The sequence below is a fragment of the Grammomys surdaster genome, unplaced genomic scaffold (assembly GCF_004785775.1).
Source record: "Grammomys surdaster isolate TR1022 unplaced genomic scaffold, NIH_TR_1.0 213, whole genome shotgun sequence".
NCBI lineage: Eukaryota > Metazoa > Chordata > Mammalia > Rodentia > Muridae > Grammomys > Grammomys surdaster.
In genome coordinates, this window is record NW_021604658.1 from 9877101 (window position 1) to 9899719 (window position 22619).

At 41.5% G+C, this 22619-nt stretch overlaps 1 protein-coding gene across 3 annotated transcripts in view; it reads left to right on the plus strand.

The window, feature by feature from the left end:
• Ca10 (carbonic anhydrase 10) overlaps nucleotides 1–22619 on the plus strand; it is a 497493-nt gene that overhangs the window by 384772 nt on the left and 90102 nt on the right. For all 3 annotated transcript variants that reach the window (XM_028772369.1, XM_028772370.1, XM_028772368.1), the window contains one exon: nucleotides 4841–5026. In XM_028772369.1, the coding sequence (XP_028628202.1) occupies nucleotides 4841–5026 (186 nt within the window). The remainder of the gene's footprint in view (nucleotides 1–4840; nucleotides 5027–22619) is intronic.

The window sequence follows — 22619 nt, forward strand, 5'->3', positions numbered from 1 at the left end:
CTCTCTCTCTCTCTCTCTCTCTCTCTCTCTCTCTCTCTCTCTCTCTCATGTTTTCCGAAGTTGCCTTCTGAGATTCTAGAAGCCTTTTGACTATTGAACGGTAGTAAGAGTCGTGCCCCCTTGCTTCCTCCTTTGTGCCCTTGAGTGATTATTTAATCTGGCTATACCTAGTTTTCTCATCTAGCAGTGGCGGGGAGATGAGCATAACTTGACAGAACATGTCTATAATCCCAGGCCTAGAGTGATGAGAACAGGTAGATTGAGAGTTCAAGGCCAACCTGCTTTATAGAGCAAGACCCTGTCTCAAAGATGAAAGGGCAGGGGACACAGAGTCAGAGACAAAGGCAGAGATAGAAACAGAGACAGAAGCAGAGACCAAGAGGGAAGCAGCACCTGCACAGGTCTTATGGCCATAATTATCTTCAATACAGTAGGAATCTCATTTATTCTGGTAACTCCATTTGTGGTACTACACATCCACTTATGCAGCTGGAAATATTCTTCTATTCACCACAGGATACTTTAGGTAGGCTCACTTATAAGGAAATAGAACAAACACTTCACATTAGCCTTGTATTACATCAAACAAGTAACTACCTCATATCTTGGATGCTCTAAGAGTAATGTTCACTCAGGTTTAGCTTTCTACAATAAACACCAACCCTACACACAGGGTGTCCAAAGGACCTTTGGCATGTTTGTTTCTTTTTTATTTAGACATTTAAAAAATTAATACATCCAATCTTGGGGAGATGTCTCAGTCAGTAAAGTGTCTAGTATACAAGGATAAGGACCTGAGTTCAGACCCCCAGAAGGCCATGAGTAAAATTCAGGTGGTGCACAAGGATGAGGGAACTGAGTTCAGATCTGCAGAACTCCACAGAGAAAATTCAGGTGGTGGCCCATTGCTAGAACCTCAGTGCTGAAGGCCTAGGATTCTTCAGTAGGATCCCTGAAGTGTATCAGCCAGACAGACAGCCTAGTTGAGTCTATGAGCTTCAACTTCAATGAGATCAAGGTCACTGGTCCTTAGTATACCACCTGCCAACTATATGATTCTATAGAAGTCATTTTTGCTTCTCTGGAGAACCCTAACATTAGATGAAATCACAAACATCCTGAACTCCAAGCTAGTGCATGTTCCCCCCGGTACCTAGCTGCTTCTTGATCTAAACACTGTGATATCTCATTGCTAAGTAATCACCTAGTAATTTGTAAGTAACCTAGTAATCAATCATTGGTAAAAATCATGGATTGAAGAGCAAGAGACACTTGGGGTCAGGTCCTGCTTCCCCAAGGATAGTCCTTTGTCTCGGGACATGAAAGGAACCCAGAAAGGAGGAAAAGAAGGTCTTCCCTATGAGAAGCTAACATCCCACACATGGTTTAGCCTGACATCTTCCCACCCAAAGAGAAGCAAATGCCTCAGGCCTCAGGCCTACTAAGAGTGGTGCTGGTTTGTTAAGGATTATGGGGATTTAAAGAGGAAATCTGGGCTAAGAATTTAGCACCCATTTGGACACCAAGTAAGGATTCACACCAAGACACCATCTGCTAGTGGCAGATTGTGGCCAGCTAGCTCTCAAAGAGTGAACATGCCTCTTACTTTAAAAATGCACTGACCAAATTCATATCCTTTAATATACTGCTGCCCATAGAATGAGCTAGAAGATGAATACACTAACAAGAAACCTGACAGATCATTAACCACTGTACCAGAACTGTGCTTACTCTACAAGGGCATTCAAAGTTATAAGATAAACATGGTGGATTTGAGGGCGTTGAACTTTTGCTTGTTTGTTTCAATTTCTTTTTTATGTTTGATTATTTGGTTTTGGTTTACAAAAGAACATTATTTTTATATGACCCTAAGTTGTTGATGCTGTTTATTGACATACCATCTCATTAGGCATATATGTTCTGTTTCCTTTAATACAAGAAGCTCCAACTAGTCTTAAACCAGTATAAATGTCTATATTTGGGGAAACAAGGTCTTCTCCAATCTTCATCCTAAAATGAACGGCAGCCTAACATCCAATCTGAATCTTCCATGTTCTTGAAAAACAATCCTATTACTACACACACACACACACACACATACACACAAATACTGCAAAAGGCGTTATCTATAGAATTCAGAAGAAATAACATCCCACGCCTAGCTTTCATGTGAAAATGTCTCCTCCCAGCTATGTGTTGATTCTGGAAAAGTCACTGAATCCTTGTCAACCTCCCTGAATTTGTTCATTTTTAAAATGGGCAAAACATACATACATACACACACACCACACATGCTATACATACCACATACCACACACACCACACACATACCACAGCACACACACACACACACACACACACACACACACTCCCATTTCTTGCCTCATGTTGCAGTGAATTCATACAAAAAGCTAGAGAGCTGTGGGGCAGCCAGAAGCAATTTGGATATCCCCACAGCTTCAGCTTCCCCACTCATGTCTGCTTCCTGGTGTACATAAGCGAAACTTCTCCCAACATGCTGTGCACCAAAGCCATTCATTGGAAACACAGTAATTAGCATTGCAGATAAAATGACATCAGTGCAGTGTTAATTACTACCATGCCGATGTACTGTTAGATTTGGTTACCATACATAACGTTGTCAAGCCTTTATTTTTAAATTAAAGTGCAACAAACCATACCCTGGCTACACATATTTTTATGATTAATACAAATTAATGTTATTTCATTGTCTAGGGAAAGGGTAGAGATAAGGAGATGTCGCATCTAATTGTAACAGTATCATGGTATAGGTTATATATTCCCCCAGCTGCCTCCACTTTGGGAGCTTACATAAGGAAGGATGAGTCTGTGAAGACAAAGACCATGCATGCTCCTCGTGTATCCCAAGCTCCTAGCACAGCCAGTGATGTGTGACCCTTTCTGAACATGCATGAATGGATTGCTGGTGAGTGGAGGTGTGGATGAAAGTGAATGAGTGAATGAATGAATGAATGAATGAATGAATGAAGATACAACTATGTTATAGAAAGGAATCTGGAGGAAATAGAGAGCTAAAAGGCACAGTGATTTAGTTTTTGATTCTCCTGGTTCTGTTTTGCTTTTAGTCTTCAAGATGAGCTGTGACGCTGATGTTCTGTCCTAACCTATGGTGAGGTGTTCAAAAACCCATGTGAAGGCACTTTACATATGATGACCATCACAGCACTCCACACTATACGATATAAAGATTTTTCTTTTTAAAAAACCTAAGCCAAATGATGATAATTTTTGCTGTGGAGCCACTAGAGTCTACCATAACCAGTCCTGCTGGTGCACACATTTCTTTGGAAGCATTTGCTGAGACATTGTAAATTACTTAACTTCAGCAGCAGCATACTTTCTCTCCCTTAATCTTGATCTGTTCTCCATTTCTAGTCTGTAGAAGTCCAAAGTGAGAGGCAAGTGGCTCACCTGAAAGCAGAGGTTGAGGATGTTTCACAAGTACCATTATCATCCACCGGGTTCTGGAAAGGGAGGATGAGTGGAAGGAAGATGGAGGAGAACCCTTCTTCATCAGTAAGACATGTGTACACGAGCCAAGAGAGACAAAGGAAGAAAAGGAAAATGTTTGATCCATAAAAATATTATTTACTTAATAATATAGCTTCACAGGGAAATTAATTTTTTTGGTTTTCATTGTGAATAAAATATACGTCACCTAAACTTTGACATCCTGTTCATTTTTAAGCTAAGCAATATTATACTTATGTCACTGCAGACTTTCAACCCCACCCACCTCCAGAACTCTGTCTTGCAAAGTTGAAACTCTATGTCCACCAAACACTAGCTTCCATTCCCTTCCGGACCCCAACCTCTGTGATCTCTATTCTATTTGCTGCCTTTACAATTTATTCTGCTTTTGACACCTCATATAAACAGGATTCCTTTATATCTAGAGTGACTACTCATTAAGAGTGAGGTCTGTCTTAACTGTTTTGAAGACAGCTTATAGTTTTGTTTCCCAACCCTTGTTCCCAGGAGGGAATTTGTGTTATGTCCATTGTGTATTTAGGGAACTTCAGCTTTATAATATTAAATAAGTCTTCCAAAGTTAGAGAGCTAACAAGAAGTGAATTGGGAATCTTTTGACACCAAAGACTCAGGTTCTTACACTTGCTTTGCCTCCGTGTGTTTTTTGAAACACTGGAAGAAATGCAGATGAGCCTGGGACATGGGCTTTGATTGATGTGTTGTTTAAATATTTTCTTGGGACACATTAGATGAATGGGTTTCTTGAAATGTGGGGGAATCTCAATGATACAAGGCTACGAGAACTTGTGACAGCTGTCCATTGATGGTGCAGAGCTCTGCACTTGCCAATCAGTGCAGAACAAGGAAATGAAGCTCAGTGTGGAGTCTAAAGAGGAGGAAAAAAAATAAAAGGATGGAAAAGAAGAAGAAACAGAAGGTTTAGTAGTGGGTGGAACTAAAGCTTGCTTGCTTGCTTGCTTGCTTGTTTGTCTGTTTGTTTTTAGATTTCACACCATCTCTGCCTTCTAAACAACTACGAAGAGAAAGACAAACTAATTTTAATAAGATGCAATTTACAAAATAGTTATCACGGTTAGTGAAAAATCTCTTGAGTCCCTCCCTTCAAGTTCTTGAATAATAAATGTGACTTATGACTCATCAGAAGTACCTGAGAAGCCAGGCATGGAAGGAAAATGTCCTTCTGCACACATAGATTTAGCCTGATGTGTCATTATCATCAGATGTAAATGGGTCTGCCATACAGCTTTCTGGGTTTGGGGAGAAATAGAAAAAAATGCTTGTCTAACCATTTTCTGTTGCCTTGTAGGTCAGTGGGACCATGTACAACACTGGAAGGCATGTGTCCCTCCGCCTGGACAAGGAACACTTGGTCAATATTTCAGGAGGACCCATGACATACAGTCACCGCCTGGAAGAGATCCGGCTACACTTTGGGAGTGAGGACAGCCAAGGGTCTGAGCACCTCCTCAATGGACAGGCTTTCTCTGGGGAGGTACGTGCACCTGCCGAAGTGCTAAGACTTAGGGCCAACTTGTAGGATTCCATGCCTACATAGCAGTGAAATAACAGATGGGAAGGCTTCCTTGAACCTGAGAAAGAAAACCCGTGCCACCTGTCTTCATGTGTCTTTTGCTCATGGTTTTCCATTTCCCAGAAGAGGCTACAGAGAAACAATATTTCCTTCTGAAACACTAGCATAGATCTCTTGGGACTCGTGTCCTGGCATGTCCTTGAGCAGTGGTTCTCAACCTTCCCAGTGCTGCGACCTTTTAATACAGTTCCTCATGTTGTGGTGACCCGGAACAAGAAAATTATGCTGTTGTTACTTTATGACTGTAATTTTGCTAGTAGTGTGAATTGTAATGTTAATATCTGCTATGCAGGATATCTGATATTTGACCCTGGGGGTCGTGTTCCACAGGTTGAGAATCACTCTCTAGAGTACCTTTTCTGTGCCTCTTCACTTTTATCTCTCTGAGAATCAGCTTCTCTTGCATCCCGTATGACAGCAAAGCTTCCCTTCTGGTAAAGTGGGTCTTATTGGCCTAAATATATAATACACTGTGAAATCAATGTCAAGGAACTGAAGAGTTTGCCTGACATTCGACAGAATGGAAATTCCACTGGGTCACACCATTGATGATGAGTGTGACCATGTGCTACCATCAGCCCAGACCAAAAAATAAACCAAAGCAATGCAGCTAACCACAGTTTTGAATGAAATAAGAGAAAAAGTTTAACCAGATTTCAGTTCACTCTCTACATGCATGGACAATTATAACTTAAGGAGGGGGGCCTCCTATAATAAGTAACCAGCAACTAGGTTCCTAGTAAGAGTCCTGAATAACTGATGTCAAAAAGACTTTAAAATTTCAAAAGTGTAGATTATATATGGTCTGTTTATTTTGCTATTTAAAGTCATGGTTAACCTGGCAAGTTTTTTATGTACTCAGGTCATATGCCATCAAATAGGCCACATGTTTAAGAAATCCCTTAGCCAGATTTTGATGTGCATTCAAAATACATTGACTGTGTGTGAGTCAGCTTAGGGACCCAACTCGTTACTAGGGATACAAGGATTTAAAAATGAAAAGGGAAGAAAAGGGTTCTTGCCCCTGGAGAAGTTCAAAGAGAACTATATTCAAATCATTGAAGTATAATGGCATGCTGAAACAGAGATGTACAAAGACCCCAGCAGCCTCGAAAAATAGACGTGACACATCTTACTTGAAGGGGTCAGGAGATGCTTCACACAGAAGGTGCCCTTTGAACTGAGCTTTGGAGAGAAACTATGGAGAGTAATTTTAACACATCAGCTTTGGAGTCAAAGGACCTGAATTTGCAGCCCCTGCTTTGATACACACCATGTAATCTTGGGACATCACTTGATCCTTCTAAGGTACAATTTAGACACCTCTCAAGGATATTTTAAAGTTTTAGTGGGATGGCAGATGTAAGGAGTACTCGGTTGATAGACTTAAAAGAAAAGATAAAGCAGGGAATGAGGGATAGGATGAGAAAAGGGCCTCCAGGCATGTCAGGGCACTGTGTTCTTGAGACAGTGCATATAGATCTGTCATCTATTAATAACGGTTGCATAGACAATGGGCTTCAGCTGCAGTATGAGAGTCTCTCTGTAGAGGGAGACGTGAAAGGATTGATTAAGGATGTCTGCTAAAAAGGAACCAAATAAAAGAAAACTCTCCTAAATTAGAACATAATCAAATATAATCAAAGGCAGGAAATATAATCAAAGTAGGGCAAAACCTCACAATTCGGAGACACTGGGGGAGGTCAATCTCAGGTAGGACATCTTTAAAGATAAACTCTTCCTTATGACAATATGTATTATTTTAAAGTTTGCTGTGACTTTATCAGTTGACTTATTTGCTCGTTGTCATCGTTCCCCCCGCCCCGGACTGTCATATTTCAGTGCTTACCACAGCACTGCTTCTAAGTAGAAACATTATTTAAATGAGTCGGTAAAAATATAGATGGCTGTTAGGCTAAAATCTTTACACCATTGTTTCGGTTACTTCAATATTTAAGTAGGGTGATTTGTAACTCGTACATTAACAACTTATAATTTCAATACATCTCAAAGCCTTAATGGATACATAATAATTTAATCTCAGTATATTAATTTTCCAAGACCTATTACAGACCACAGGGACTAGGCGCTTCAAAGAATCTATATTTAAAAGTTCCCAGAAAGACAGACATGGTGATGGATGTCTGGAATACCAGCACTAGGGAGGCAGAAGCAGGATGGTCATAAGTTTAAAGTTAGCGTGAGCTATGCAGCAATACCTTGTCTCAGAAACTAAATGAATAAATAAATAAATATTCCCAGGAAAATCTGATTATGGGCCATTCTTGTCTGTTCTTGAATGTTCATTAACAATTACATTTAAACAGAGCAGCGGATAAGAAGTAACAAGGGTGGAAGGTACTGTCAAAATTGATGCGAGTCCTTTCCTAGACCAGATGAACCTCTATCTTGTATACTCTGAGTATACACAATTGTGAAAGTACCCGGGGCATCCTGGTTAGCAACCACCATGCCAGTTACAGGGCCTGCGAAGTCCCACTTGTCTAATAGTAACTGTCTTGGAAATGGCTGGAATCCAACACGGGTTGATGAGACTTGGGCTACAGCTTTCTAAGTGTGCCCAGGCATGCATACACACGTACATTCGCACCTACTTGCAGGTTAGGCGTGAGCATCACCCTTAGCATAAGTATAGCCATATCTCACCCTGGGCAGATCATACTGGTATCAGCATGTTTCTTTCCATGTCCCTCAGTTTGCAGGATCTATAAGCTTACCAGCGTATGGTGTTAGAAACCAGTATCTTGGAGGCTCCAACATAATCTCATATGATGACTGCTGTGCACACAGTTGGCTTTGGAGGTATTTAAGCTGCCCTAGTGAACAAGAACACCTAAGTCACATGAAAAGGAAGACCTAGAGCCAATAGTGGAAGCAGCAGACAATAGATATTCAGCTTAATACATGGTCTAACAATAGGAGCTATCTATCAATGAAATGAGTTTGCTTCTGAAAATAGTGAACTCCCAGTGCTAGATTTATTAAGCCCTGAACACTTCTTAAACAATGGGTGAACTCTTAGCTTTAATGTACCTTCTAATTACTAAACTCTACATAGCACACAACTTTCTTCCAGAAACTCCTTCCAGTTACACTCCAGTTAGCCTCAGGAAAGGGAAATATTTATCACCCCATAGCTTAACTTTTCCTATTTCTTTAGTACTGCCTTCAAAGCCTCCCTTGGTCTCTGTTTCTGGCTGTCCTTTGAGAGGACCCAAGTAGACGCTTCTTGCAACAAATCCTGTGTTTATTTTTGTTGACAGGGAGTAATACATTGCCCTCCACCTCATCTATCATTGTCCATCATGATGAGTCAATTAATGCCAGGCATTTTCCTTGACAGACAGCAGTGGCCGCTGTCTGAAGAGCTGCATGTGAAGCCTAGCCTTGTCTAGTGAGGTTATTATAATTGATGATAATCATTTGCTTTGTTTTATAAAACTGTGTGGATGTAAGACACCATTAGCAACTGCAGTTTTTTTGTAAAGATTATTCATGTCCTACATGAAGAATTCCTGGATGCCTTATTGGAGGGTGGTGATGAATGAGCGTATTCAGGGATTCAAATGTCTCAATTTTTTAAAAGGTAGGGATTAACTGGTTTTAATAATCAAGCTCCTTAGCTTGCTAATCATTTGAAGTGCTTAGATTAATATCTAGTATAAAGTGGGTTATTTGTAGGATGAAACAAAAGAGAATATTAGGAAAGAATCATCTTTGTGGATTAAGTTCCAATCATGAGAATAGACAGGAAAAAAAATCTCTCTCTTACTTGGGAGAAATTGGACAATTTCATCTTCAAAACCTCCTTTGAGTTCTTCAGTCCCAAGGGATAATGTAGTGCCCTGAAAACTGTACTAGCCATTTCACAAGGCATCTTTGGCCTGATCTCTGATTCATTGTCTCCTCTCTCCATGGCTATCGTGCTTCTGCTGTGTGCTGGGCTCTGAGCACACAGCACCCAATTTCTACTCAGAAATGCCACAAGTCTATTGAGGAAAACAAATGTTGAATACACATGTGTGTGTGTGTGTGTGTGTGTGTGTGTGTGTGTGTGTGTGTGGAGAGAAAGAGAGAGAGAGAGAGAGAGAGAGAGAGAGAGAGAGAGAGAGAACATGGTTGTACACACTAATAGTGTGAATATAGTTAAGGTTTATTCCAAGAGAACATGATGAAATAGCTACTTTGGATCATAATAAGAAAGAATGACAAGCAGCCCTTCAGACTGTCATGCTTGCTGCTCCCTCTGAAGGTGAACTAGCAGCATTGACCTTCCTGGATCTCAGCCTCAGGAGTCTCTGGAGTCTCCAGTTCTGTTCCACAGACAGAGTGGAAAAAGCCCATAGATGTTGCTGTGGTGATGTAGATTATAGTTTATATTATAGAGGGAGACTAAAACTCATATGTGAAATAGAGGATGGTTTGTGTTTTGTGTCTCTGAATCAGAAAAGAGACTATTTCATGATCAGTAAGAGAAACAATGAAGGCTCAGTCTCTTCAAGGCACCAGTTATCTGCAGCCTTGAGAGATGGCTTTACAGAAAGGACACAAACTGGTAGGCATAGGCAACTAAAACCAAGTTGTCCCAACATGCGCTAGAGTATGGGAAGTGCTAAAGACCAACAACTGAGAACCAGGGCCCCAGGAAGCCCAGCCCTTCTAAGATTAGGGAAAGTAAAGGCAAGTGGTTTAGCATTCTGCAGCTTCACTGGGACCTCCTGGTAAAGGTACTTTACTGGCCCGATTAGAGATTAAGGTGGAATAAAAACTGGAGTATATGTATCTAACAAGAATGTGGATAATAAACAGGGAAGTGCTACTATGTGGGGTATGCCATGCATAAGCTCCTCCCTCCACTATGAATATCAGATTCATCTCTCAACCACCATCTACCTCCGTCTCCCTAGTCTAGCTTCCCAAGATCCCTTCTTCCCCGCCCCCAGCCACTTGAGTGCTGCCTCTTCTTGCCCTGCAGAGAAAGTTGCATAGCCCTGAATGGGAGACCTTGCAAAGTGTTACCTTGTAGGTCAAGTCAACTCCAGGAGCTAAGAAGGGTTTAAGTTCTTAAAAGTTCATTTGCAAAAACACTCAAAGACAGTATCAGAAGTAGTAAGCAACAGAGATCATGTGTGGCCTGGAAAAGATCAAAATATTGTTACTTTTTTTTCATGTCTTTATTTTTTTAATTGGTTAGTTTATTTATTTACATTTCAAATGTTAGCCCCCTTCCCAGTTTCCCCTCCACAAACCCCCTATCATATACTCCCTCCCCCCTACTTCTATGAGGGTGCTCCACCACCCTTCCACCCCCTCACTCCCACCTCACCACCCCGGTATTCCCCCTCCATGGGGCATTGAGATTCCACAGGACCAAGGGCCTCCCCTCCCATTGATGCCAGATAAGGCCATCCTCTGCTACATATGCAGCTGGAATCATGGGTCCTTCCATGTGTAGTCTTTGGTTGATGGTTTAGTCTGTGGGAGCTCTGGGGGGCAGGGAGAGATCAACCAATAAAATGTAACCAATCACTGTGAGTCTTGTATCTATTTGTTCCCACTTCTGTGGGAACAGAAGTTCTTTCTGATGGGAATTTTTGTTTAGTCAGAGCTGTATTCCCAGCACTATGTACACTGAGCACATGAGGCCAGTCAACACGCATTCATTGGATAAAATCATTTGAGTAAACCTATTAAGCAAAGAGCTATTCCTCCACAGACACCATGTACTTAATGCATTGTCCAGGGAGTAAGTCATGTTTGTGAAATGAGTCATTCAGTCACTGAATGAACAACTCAATAAACTGTCAGTGTCCCAGAAACAAAAACATTAGAAGTTTGTTTGATTGCTTTTGTTTTTTTTGAACCCCTGAGTTGTGTTAACTATATAGAAAATATATAAAAGCATTTAAACTGAAGCTGGAGAGACGGAAAAATGGCCCAGTAGTTAAGAGCACTGGGTGCTCTTCAAGAAGATTCAAGTTCGATTCTTAGCACTCACATGGTTTTTCAGAATTCCAGTTTCAGGCAATATGGTCCCCTCTTATGGCCTTCATGGGCATCAGCCATGTACATGTTGCACACACACGTGTGCAAGACAAACACCCCCAAGCATATAATACTAATTAATTCATTGATTGATTAAAGATGAAATATTTGGATAAAAGTTGCTGAAAACTTCAATGCCCTTAGACGTCAGGGTATGAGGGAGAGGAAGAGTTGTTGGTAATTATTACTAAGGAATTTCTCTAGGATAATGTGCTTTGTGAAATTTTTAAAAATGGATTTATAAAGTACCAATCTATATCTACCCTTTATATGGTGGAAGACATAGAAGAATTAAACAGTGTCACCCTGAAGGGATTTCAGATCCATTAGAGGGACAAGGCACATACTTAACTCACAAGTGGCTACAGAATGTTGGTGAAAATGCCTGGCACTGTCTACCTGCTTTGTAAGTATCTCCCATTTATCTCATCCAAAGAACAGATAGTGACAGTCTATCACACGCAACAGTGACTAAGACAGCTACAGAGCCCTATGAGGTGTTTCCCATCCAGTTGGGGACCAACAGATCAGAAATAATGAGATGAATAAATGAGTCCCTCTGTAGCATTAGAATAAAGCAGAGGCTATGAAGACTTAAACAGCAGAGAAAAGAGATGAAGAGTCAAGCATGGAGATTCGAGATACAAGTCTAAACAGGGTGGCCAGCCTGGATCTCACTGAGAGAACAGTATTTGTTAGGTTCACAGGGAAATTGTCCAAAAGGAGGCCCTTCTAGGTGATCACAGTAGCTCCCAGTGGGAGAGAGCTATGACCATTAACACAATTGCAGAAACACTGTGAGCTTGTACTCGAGTCCTGGGGCTGATGGAGAGCATATGGGTCCTCCTATCATTGACTCTGTGTGGTCATTGGCTTTTATCGAAAAATCTCTCTTAAAGCACACTGATAAGAATTCTCTTTTAATGGGCAAACATCAGTTCCCTGAGTTTGCTCTAAATGTGAGCTCCTCACCTGAGGTGATGAAGGTCCAAGGTCATCCAAACAGGAATGTCAAGGCTGGATTTAAATCGGAACTGATATCATGATGATGCTTAAGGCAGGCCAAGGTTTCCTGGCAAACTCTACACTAATGGTTATTTGCCTAGCTCTGGCTCTAGCTCAGTAGGGAAATTCAAAGACTATAAAGCCGGGGGTGGGGGCACAGGGGCTGTCTTTGAGGATCTTGTGATCTCGAAGAATAACCTGTCTTCCGATTAAACTGTTAATTCTTGGCAGTCCCAGAGTGAGTTGTACTCCTTAAAAATACCTCTCTGTGCACATAATGAGCTGTGGGTAAACACTGTGAACAAAGAAATGGAAGGAGGAAATGAAGGTAATATAGACCAGAGCTTTCAAAGTACCTAAATTATGCCCAATACGTCATAATCAAAATTCTATAGTCATAATGTCAACCCTAATGAAGTTAATGTCAATATTAACAGAGATTTTTTGAATTTATATGTTAAATTATTCACAAATTCAAGGTAAGTGAATTCTTCAGGGCACCTGGGAAGAGCAATGGAATAGCTGAGAGCAAGTGTGTTAGAAAAATTCGTTTCAATTCTTCATCTCAGCCCTGGAATCACTCCCCAGATCAAGATAGGGAGCTTGTCTTTGACAGTGCTAGAAGCCAAAGTCTGGAGTTCCAGGAAGCAATCTTACCTAGACTGGGCAAGGTGGCCTTTGAGAAGCCTAGCAAACAGGAATTGAAATCCCTGATGCTGAACATGCATGGAATAAACATAGCTGCAAGAGGGTGCTACAGGATCCCTGGGGCTATTCTTGGGACATTTTTACATTTATGACTGGGGAGGGAGAGCTCAGTTCATTGAGCAACTTCCTGGGCTGGCAATTGCAGATGCTCACAATGGGGCTTTTGAAGGCAGTTCACTGCATCTTTATCCCACCCACTCCATCCTAACCCACAGGTAGCTCTGGGCTGTCCCACTAGGATAACATTATGATGGCTACCATCGTCTTCCTTTGGACTTACATATCCTTTCATATTGTTGCCCAAAAGCAAGGAAGGAGTTGCTGTCTCGCAAGGTAAAATTTAAAGACAGAAACTTTAAAAACTGTGATTTGATTGAGGTTCTGCTTCAGACCTGACCATCCCCATGGCAACCATCATTGTCAGCATTTTACAAGTGTTGAATGAGGTCTTGGTTTATTTAGAAAGCGATGAAAGAGAACTAGAAATACGGATCGGCAGTTAGGAGCACTCACTGCTCTTGCAGAGACTCTGTTCCATTTTCAGCATCAGGCAGCACAATTGCCTGTAACTCCAGCTTTAGGAGACCTGAAACCCTCTTCTGTCCTCTGCAGGCACTTGCACACATGTAGTGCACATGAATGTACTCCGGAACATACACATAAATTAAATTAATAAATCTTTCAAAGAAGCCAATGACAGTACAGCTAAAGGAATGAATGGCGTTCATAGCACAGTTGTGAAGTAGCCAGACTTTGAAAGAAAAAAATCTCATTTCCAAATCTTTTCCAAAGCTGGAAATTGAATGGCTTTATTCTTTGTTGTTCTGACCCATGTCAACAGTTCATGAAAACCTGAAGAGGTTCAAGGAAAAGTCACGTCTTCCACTTTAAGGTACAGACTTGGACTTGAAACAAGCGATTGGGCTCACAGTCTCCATATGTGGTGGCTGTGCCAGGAGCACCTGTGGGGCCATCTCTTCCAACACACCTGCAGAATCATCACCAAATGCCAGGGAAGGCAAGCGACCTGCCAAAGGTCACTAACATTCCGTGGTAGAATTAGGAGCAGGGCCTGATTTTCCTGGCACAATGTTTCAATTTTTAATGTGTCACATTAAATTTAAAGTTCTACTAACCCCCCCTCAGTCCAAGAGACATTTTAGGTAATTTTGGTGAGTCACCCAATAGAGAGTAAGGAGATCCTCCAAAATCATATCTCCTCCATCAGCAAGTAGAACACCATCTTTATAGACATAAGACACAAGCCTCAAGACAACAAAGACATGGGCCAATTATTCACAAATATAAGTGATGAGAAATATCCACAAAAGATGCATATAGAAGTCACCAAATTACCTCTCCCAAAAAAAGGACCAACAGCGTCAAACCAAGCCATAAACTGGGTTTGGTTGCAAGAAATACAGAAATAAAGCTCAGAAAACTCAATCCAGGAAATGCAGTCCACAATGATGCTTCCCTGGGTCGCAGAAGGAAAAATCACACTAATGCATTTAGTAATTAGAGACAGGGCTGTGGAGATGGCTCACTGGATGAAGTCTTTACCCCAGAAGTAGAGGGCCTGGGTTTGGATCCCCATAATGCCTGTAAAGCTGTGTTATATGTAGTAGTTATCTGTAATTCCAGTTCTTAGAAAGCAGAGACAAGGAAACCCTGAGGAAAGCTGGCTCGATGGACTAGCTAGAGTTGGTGAGGTCCAGGCTCAGGAAGAGGCCTGTCTCAGTAAATAAAGCAGAGAGTGATCAAGGAAGATATTTCTCTTATTTAGGGTTTCTCTTGCTGCGACAAAATGCCTGACCAAAACCAGATTGAGGAGGAAAAGATTTATGTCACCTCCTCTTGCTCATCACAATCCATCATCAAAGGAGGTCAAGGCAGGAAGCTGGAGATGGAAACTGAAGCACATGTCATGGAGGAACCCTGCTGACTGGCTTTTTTCCTGAGGGCTTGCTCAGACTGCTTTCTTATAAAACCCAGGACTACCAGTCTAGAGGTGGCACAGCCTACTGTTAACTTGACCCTCCCATATCAGTGAAGAAAGTGCCCCATGGGCCGATCTGGTGGGATATTTTTTTCTGCATTAATAATTCCTATCTCCAAACAACTCTATCTTGTGTCCAGTTGACATTAAAACCAGCCAGCACAGCACCCAGTGTCAATTCCAGGCTCCCATGTATACATACAGACGCACCCACACACATGCACACATGTATCATACACATATGAACACACGTGTACACATACTATGCATGAAATCATGCTTAGGAAAATAAAAGAACCTAGAGCTATAAATACTAATAGTATCTGCGCGGTTTGAGTTTTCCCACCCACATGCACCAATATCTTCCAGAATGGCTCTGTTACCGTAAATAAAAGTCATCTAGGTACTATGTTGTCTCTCCACCTTGTGAATGTACTGCTCTGCAATTCAAAATAAGGCCATTTAAAACTCCGAGATTCATCTGCTCTGACATATCGATAAACCTCTTCTGAGACAAAGCTAATCATCTCAACGGCACTGACTTAATTGCTCACCAGTTGACAGATAATAAACAGACCTGAGGATTAAAATATGAACTAATTACTGTACTCAATTCCATTTACTTGATTTCATGTTCCATTAATTTTTTTTGCATCATTTCTGGTAGAAGCCTTAGATTTATGGTCACCTCGAATGAGTTATGCCACTTAGCTGCCTGCGGCATGCTCCTGTTCAGAATCAGTTGGAAAAGGGCAAAATCCTGGGCAGTAAATACTGAGGCAAAGCAGTGTAGGATCTAGTAAGTGAAGGTAATTATCCATCCCCAAATACCAGCCAGAGTCAGTGTCTATAAATCTATCCCTAGCTCCGCACTGGAAAGGCAACGCAGGAATCACACTCATGATTATTCACTGGCTCTGCTCGTTAAGGCAATCTCCAAGAACCATCGTAGAAGCGGGCTGGAGGGAAGCAGATAGCATGCAAAGGGGAAAGGGCATTGTCCTAAGAGTCAGTCATGCACACGACACAGGGCGACATTTTAACTCAGAGTATCTGATGTCTAGAGCCTGTCCTGTTACTTGGTGGCTGTGCAGTCTTGGTAAAGGAAGAGCTGGGTAAATCACCACTAGCCTTTTTTGATCAATCATGATGATGGTCCTGTCTGTGTTTCAGGGTATCTACCAAGCACCAATAACAGGATAGCAGAAGCCCTTCCTGTGGTGGGGCCCTTTAAGTGATAAAGAAAGTACTGTTTGAGTCATTTATTGGCCAGTTTAACGGCGCTCAGATTTCTTGCAGATAAGATATATTAGAATAATTACATGAGTTAATGTGGCCACTCCTATCAGCTGTAATTTACTGAACATATACTATGTTATTGGAAATGATATAATATAATCATACCCAATCCATGCAATAACTGGGTGAATTAGTCCTCATTCATATAATTTTTATGCATGGAAGAAAAAAAGGAACTTGGAGAGGTGAAGAGCCGTTTTCAGCCCTGCTCCTGGTGGATGCAGGGAAGAATTAAGATTTGAACCCTGATCTCTGACTCAAGCTTATACAGTGAAGATATCTCTGTCTCTGACTCAAGTTGCTCCTTGATCAGAGTTAAGTCTAATCTCTCTGACACGGAATGTCCTACTCTAAGACCTGACGTGATCTTTTGGTACCTCTGAGTTCTGCTTTAAAACAGTTTCTACATGCTGCTGCCATCCCACCCCACCCCCTCTGTAAAGTGAGACGGGAGCCTACCTCTCTAAACTGCATGATCTGATGTGAAATACAACCACTTCATTCTGTGTGCTTGCTGAAGACTGTAGCTCCTTCATGCACTTTCCCCATACAGAGGAGCAGGATAGCAACCAGGCAGGCATGCACAGATGTACAGTTGTACTTTTCTCTCTTCGCTCAAATACCATAAGCATGGTGTTATATACCTGTAAATTTGTGTATAAACATGTTTACTGCCTCCTGCCAAAGCACAAGAAACTGTATTCCTCTGTTTCAGAGGTAGCTTGGATGTATACACTCTCTTGCTTTGAATAGTATTTGCTGAGCTAGAAATTTCTGGAGTTGGCCTTGAAACTAAATCCTGCAGGAGTGATTTGGCAAAATGAGCTTAGCCTGGAGGTTTTAAATCACACTTCCAGCCAGAAGGGGAAACTCCCCAGGGATCACAGGTCTCTGTACCAGGGCTCAGTACTCCTGTGCCAGATCTTCAAAGCAAACCACTATGTCTGCTTCTTTGCTGACTAATTGTGTATAGACTGGAATGGCCACCACAGCACAGATGTTCTTTCTGTAAGGTCCACTATGAGGGGTCAAGCGTTTCCCGTCCTTTACACCTACTTTTTACAGCTGACATGCTCTCCTGGACTAGATGCTGAGCTGTGACTTGCTTGCATGAGCAGTTGTTAACATTTTAAAGATGCCAATTGGTAGGCTTATTAGTTCCTGGGTTTAACTCCTCCATCACTTACCAGATATGACACTGGGCAAGTTATTCAACTTCTTAGTACCTCAATAATGAGTTTCATCATTGATGAGACAAAACAAATAGTGATGCCTGTACTATAAGGAGAGTATTTCCCCTCCCCAGCTTTAATGAATTTAGTGTATAAACAAAACTATCCAGTGATTCAACTATGCAGTGTGACGTGGTCTCACAAATACTCCCACTAAGACCAGCATACCCACGTAGCTATTGCCATCACTCTGAAGAGCTTATGGACCCTCACCGTCAACCTTCCAAGCCCCGCCCCTGGTAACTGCTCAGTAAGCTACCACTATATCTTTGACACGCTCCAACTTTTATTTTATTTTATTTTATTTTATTTTATTTTATTTTATTTTATTTTATTTTATTTTATTGCACTGCTGTAGAATGCTGTCATTCAGGCATGGGATGGCTGTTACCTCCTAGATTCTCTATAACTGTGATTATCCATGGGAGATAGGGCCCAGCCCAGAGAAGAGGGAAAGCTCAAAAGGCAGCCCATTAACCATATAAGACCCCATTTCTTTATAGAGATGTATTCGCCATTAAGGATTTCTGGGATAGGGGGCATTTACTTTTTGGTACTCCTATAGGTAACTCCAATTAAACTTAGTGGTTTACCAAGCTAGATTTGGGTGGAATTATTTCCTTGATCTTGTCTGGGTGAGCAGATGTTTCTTCACAGACTCCTCAGGGGAAAGGATCACACAGCATGGACAGTCAAGTTGACTTGTTTTTCTTTTGGAGAATGCTTCTTTACATTCTAATAGACAGAGAATACTTAAATAGCCAGCACCACAATCAAAATTCAAAATGGTCTGCCCAGCCAAGGTCTTGAATTCAGCAGCTTTCCTTAGCAGTGGCAGGTTTCCTCAGACTTCCTCCAGCCCTTCATCCCATCTAACAAGAATCCAAAAAGACATGCAGGCAGGAAGTGACCATCTTATAAATTACATCAGCCATTGTAAGTTGGTTCAACACTCAGAGCACTTTATTGCTTGACATTTTCCTTGAGCTGTCAACAATGCTGCCTGTAGTAGGGCTGTCTGAAGGAAGAAGTCTCACCGTCTTTGTAAAACATGTCATCTCATGTTGGGGTATGTGCCCTTGTCAGGACTGTGACTTGTCCTAATACCTACTGTGATAGTTTATAGAGTTCAGATACTACCTGTGGTATTGCAACATGGTGAAGCCATGAAGGCTCCTCCATCATGAATATGAGTAAGAGCTTTATAAATGAGGAACCATGAAACAATTGACCAGCCTGCCCTTCCACCTTCTGCCATGAGAAAATACAGAACCTGCCCATCTCTGAAAAATATAGCCCTTATCCAACAACCAAATTCACTAGAACCTTGGTTTTAGATTTCCTATCCTCCAAAACTGCCAAAGGAAGTTTTTATATTATTAGTCAACTTCAGGTATTCCATTATAACAACACAATTGGACTAGGATACTTATGACTGAGTGCTGGCAAGACTTCAGAGTTGGAGGACATTTGAGGAAGTGCTTCCCTATTCCTACACCAGGGGGTGCCCTTCCAAGTCTCCAGAAGGTGTATATTTATATCATACTTTCTTTTATCCATGTCTCTGCTGTTGAGTTCTTCTTGCAATTGGCAGCAAGGAAGAGTCTATGTCCCCACCCCCCAAGTCCAACTGTTCAAATAGGATAATCCATCACCTGGCCTGGTTCCCCTGGCAACAGGTAGACCTAGACTAAGGGTAACAGCTCCTGCATTCACTCTCAGAAGTACCCAGGCTTGAGAAACCTGTATACTACCCTCCAAAGTGACCACATTTGTGTTAATTCCACCAGTGGTATGCAAGGGTTCTCCCTCGCCCGCATGCTCACCAGCCTGTGTTCCTTGTTTTTTCAATGATTGCCAAGGACTCCAAGTCAACAGATCACAGAGACCCTTGTATATCCACGTTTATTGCAAGCACTGTTGACAATAGCAGAATCACTGCAACACTGTTGACAATAGCAGAATCACTGCAACACTGTTCACAGTAGCAGAGTCACTGCAACACTGTTCACAGTAGCAGAGTCACTGCAACACTGTTCACAATAGCAGAGTTCTAGAACCAATCTTAGTGCTCAACAACAGAGGGATGGATAAAGAAAGTATGATTACACAATTAAAGGTTTTTCCAGCCCTAAAGAACGAAGTTGTGTTGTTTGCAGGAAAACTGGTACAACTGGAGATAATTTACCAAGTGAATTAAGCTAGTCTTGAAAAGACAATTATCATGTTTTCTCTCATCCATGGTTCCTAGATTTTATAGAGATACATACAATCATATATGTATGATACGATATGAAGTAGACGTTAAACTGTTTAGAGAGTCAAACTACCCCGTTAAGAGGCAGGGGAGGGGGGAAGAGACAGTAGAGGGAAATGGGAGGATGTTCTCAACATACAAAATATACTTGCTTGAGAACTCAAAACTTAAATAAATTAGAACAAAAGAAGTATCCTGGCTTACTGGGTTGATAAGCACATGGTCACTCTAGGTCTAGATGGCCTTGTGCAAACCACTGAGCCTCTCATTTCCCTCATCCAGAAAATTAAAGGGTTAGAGTGATCTATCCTTGTCCCCTATAGTCCACCCATGTCCCCCTATAGTCTCCACCCATGTCCCCCTATAGGCTTATAGAAGCAGAGTCTCACTTTGAAGCCCGGGCTAGCCTTGATTCACAATCCTCCTACCTCAGCCTTCCGTGTGGTGTGACTTAAAGACATTTACCACCATGCAACACTAGAGGTAAAATCTTCTTGTGTAACCTCACCATATCAATATTGATTGAGGGGGACAGTGCTGCCCAAAGCATCAGAACCACTGGTGTGTAATAAAACCCGTGTTACCTTGGAGACCTGTCTCTGAGGACTGGGTATTCACTTTGTAAGCACTCACTCTCATGCCTGCCTTAGGGGAACTCTTTAGGAGGTTATATCTACATCATTGTGTGTGACACCAAAGTTAGTATTCAGATTGTTCTGTGCATGTGCACATGTGATCTTATGCTACTATTAAAACTGTGAATAGCTTCTTCCTGCTCCTGTTGCCATCAACATGCTATTAGCATGCAAGCACATGGACACACACACACACACATTTTATATATATATATATATATATATATATATATATATATATATATATACACTATATATAATTATGTATATATAATATATATAATTATATATATAACTTTATATATATAATTATATATATAATTTATATATATATTTATATATATATATATATATATATAAAATGTGTGTGTGTGTATATATGTATGTATGTATGTATATATTCTATCATACCTCTGTAATTCACTGCCCTTGTGGCTAGCAGAGTATTTCACTAGGAACTATGGACTCCCTTTGAGTCCTTTTGTTTTATGTGTTTTAATTACAAATTAACTGGTCTCTCTGCATTAGCGGCCCCAAGGAAGGAAGCCAGGGAATCACCATTATCATTCATTATTAGGCTGTTTCTGTTCTAGTCTATAGAGAACAAGAACAGCAGATGACATCACCTTAAACCCTCTGTAACTCCCTTCTAGTGAGGGCATCTATCCTCCTTCTTGGTCATGTGCTACAGAAAGCACTTGCCAGCTCCTCTTTTAAAACATCTGGAACATCCAAACACTGGATCCCACCAAGCTCTAGTGGCACTCAGAGCAAGCCCCACCCTCCCATCTTCACCTCTCTCATCATTTTCCTACTGCTGCCTTGTCTCTCTCCTGAGTGCTTTTCAGTTTCTTGCAGCACCTGAGTCCTCAGAGTGGAAAAGAGATTGTCTCCGTTAGTGTTTGTATCGCTGTGATGACATACCATGACAAGAAAGCAAGTTCCAGAAGAAAGGGTTTATTCAGCTCACACTTCCTCAACACTGTTCATCATCAAAGGGAATCAGGAGAGGAACTCAGGGCAGGATCCTGCATCAGGAGCTGATGCAGCGGCCATGGAATGGTGCTGCTTACTGGCTTGCTCCCCATGGCTTGTTTAGTCTGCTTTCTTATAGAACTCAGGACCACCAGCCCAGGGATGGCACTCAAAATGGCCTGGGCCCTTTCCTATCAATCACTAATTAAGAAAAGGCACTACAGGCTTGCCTGAAGCCCGATATTGTGGAGCCATTTTCTTAATTAAGGTTCCCTCCTCTCAGATGACTTAGCTTATGTCAAGTTGACATAAAACTATCCAGCACAGAAATGAAATGACAAGGTGAGCTATATATATCTCAGGCTAACCTTGAACTCACTGTATAGTCAAGGATAAGCTGAGCTCCTGGCCCTTCTGCCTCTACCTCAAGACTGCTGGGATTATGGGTGAGCATCACCATAGCCAGGTTTTATGATAATGAGAATCAACCCCAGGGAATTATGTCCTCTACCCAGGCAAATATTCTATAGGCTTATATTCAATAAGCTACGTTTTCTGTCCTGAAAACATGCAGCAATCTTGGAGATGACCATTGGGTGGTATCTCTGTCTCTCAGAGAGGAAAAAATTACATCTAGTCTGTGAGATTAGACAAATACTCTGATCCACAAACTGTGTCAGCCTGTGGTGTGTCCTGTCTGTCCTTTAAGAGTATAAATCACTAAAGGTATTTTAGTAAGGCATATGCTCTCAGCTGAGGGTAAGTAAGCTACTCGGAGAACTTGATGAGAGGCCTTAAAAATAAGCCGCAGGACTTAAGGGTTACTGACTGTTCTAGCCAGCTTTAATTGTCACCCTGACACAGCCTCGAAGTCACCTGAGAGAAGATCCTCACATGAGGTCATCTCTAAATCAAGACCATCCTGGACTAGCTGGCTAGCTAGCTGGCTGCTCATCCCAATTCCAGATTCCTCAAAGAAGACATTTGAATTCCCCATGTATATCTAATATCCCTTTTCACCCAATAGGCTAGTCATGCTAGGCATGGTAATGAATATACCCAGGTTTTAGAGACCTGTCTGTCTGGTGGAAAGGACAGTCATCTGGCAAAGAGAGATGTCACAATCCATGCTGACATCTCAAAATATGCCAACTGTGGTGGAGAAGGTATATCTATCACCTTATTCTGATTAATCTGACAAAATTCAGAAGCTGAAGTAGGACAAATCATATCCAGATCTAAAAGTTTAAAAAAAAACCTCTCTCTCTCTCTCTCTCTCTCTCTCTCTCTCTCTCTCTCTCTCTCTCTCTCTCTCTCT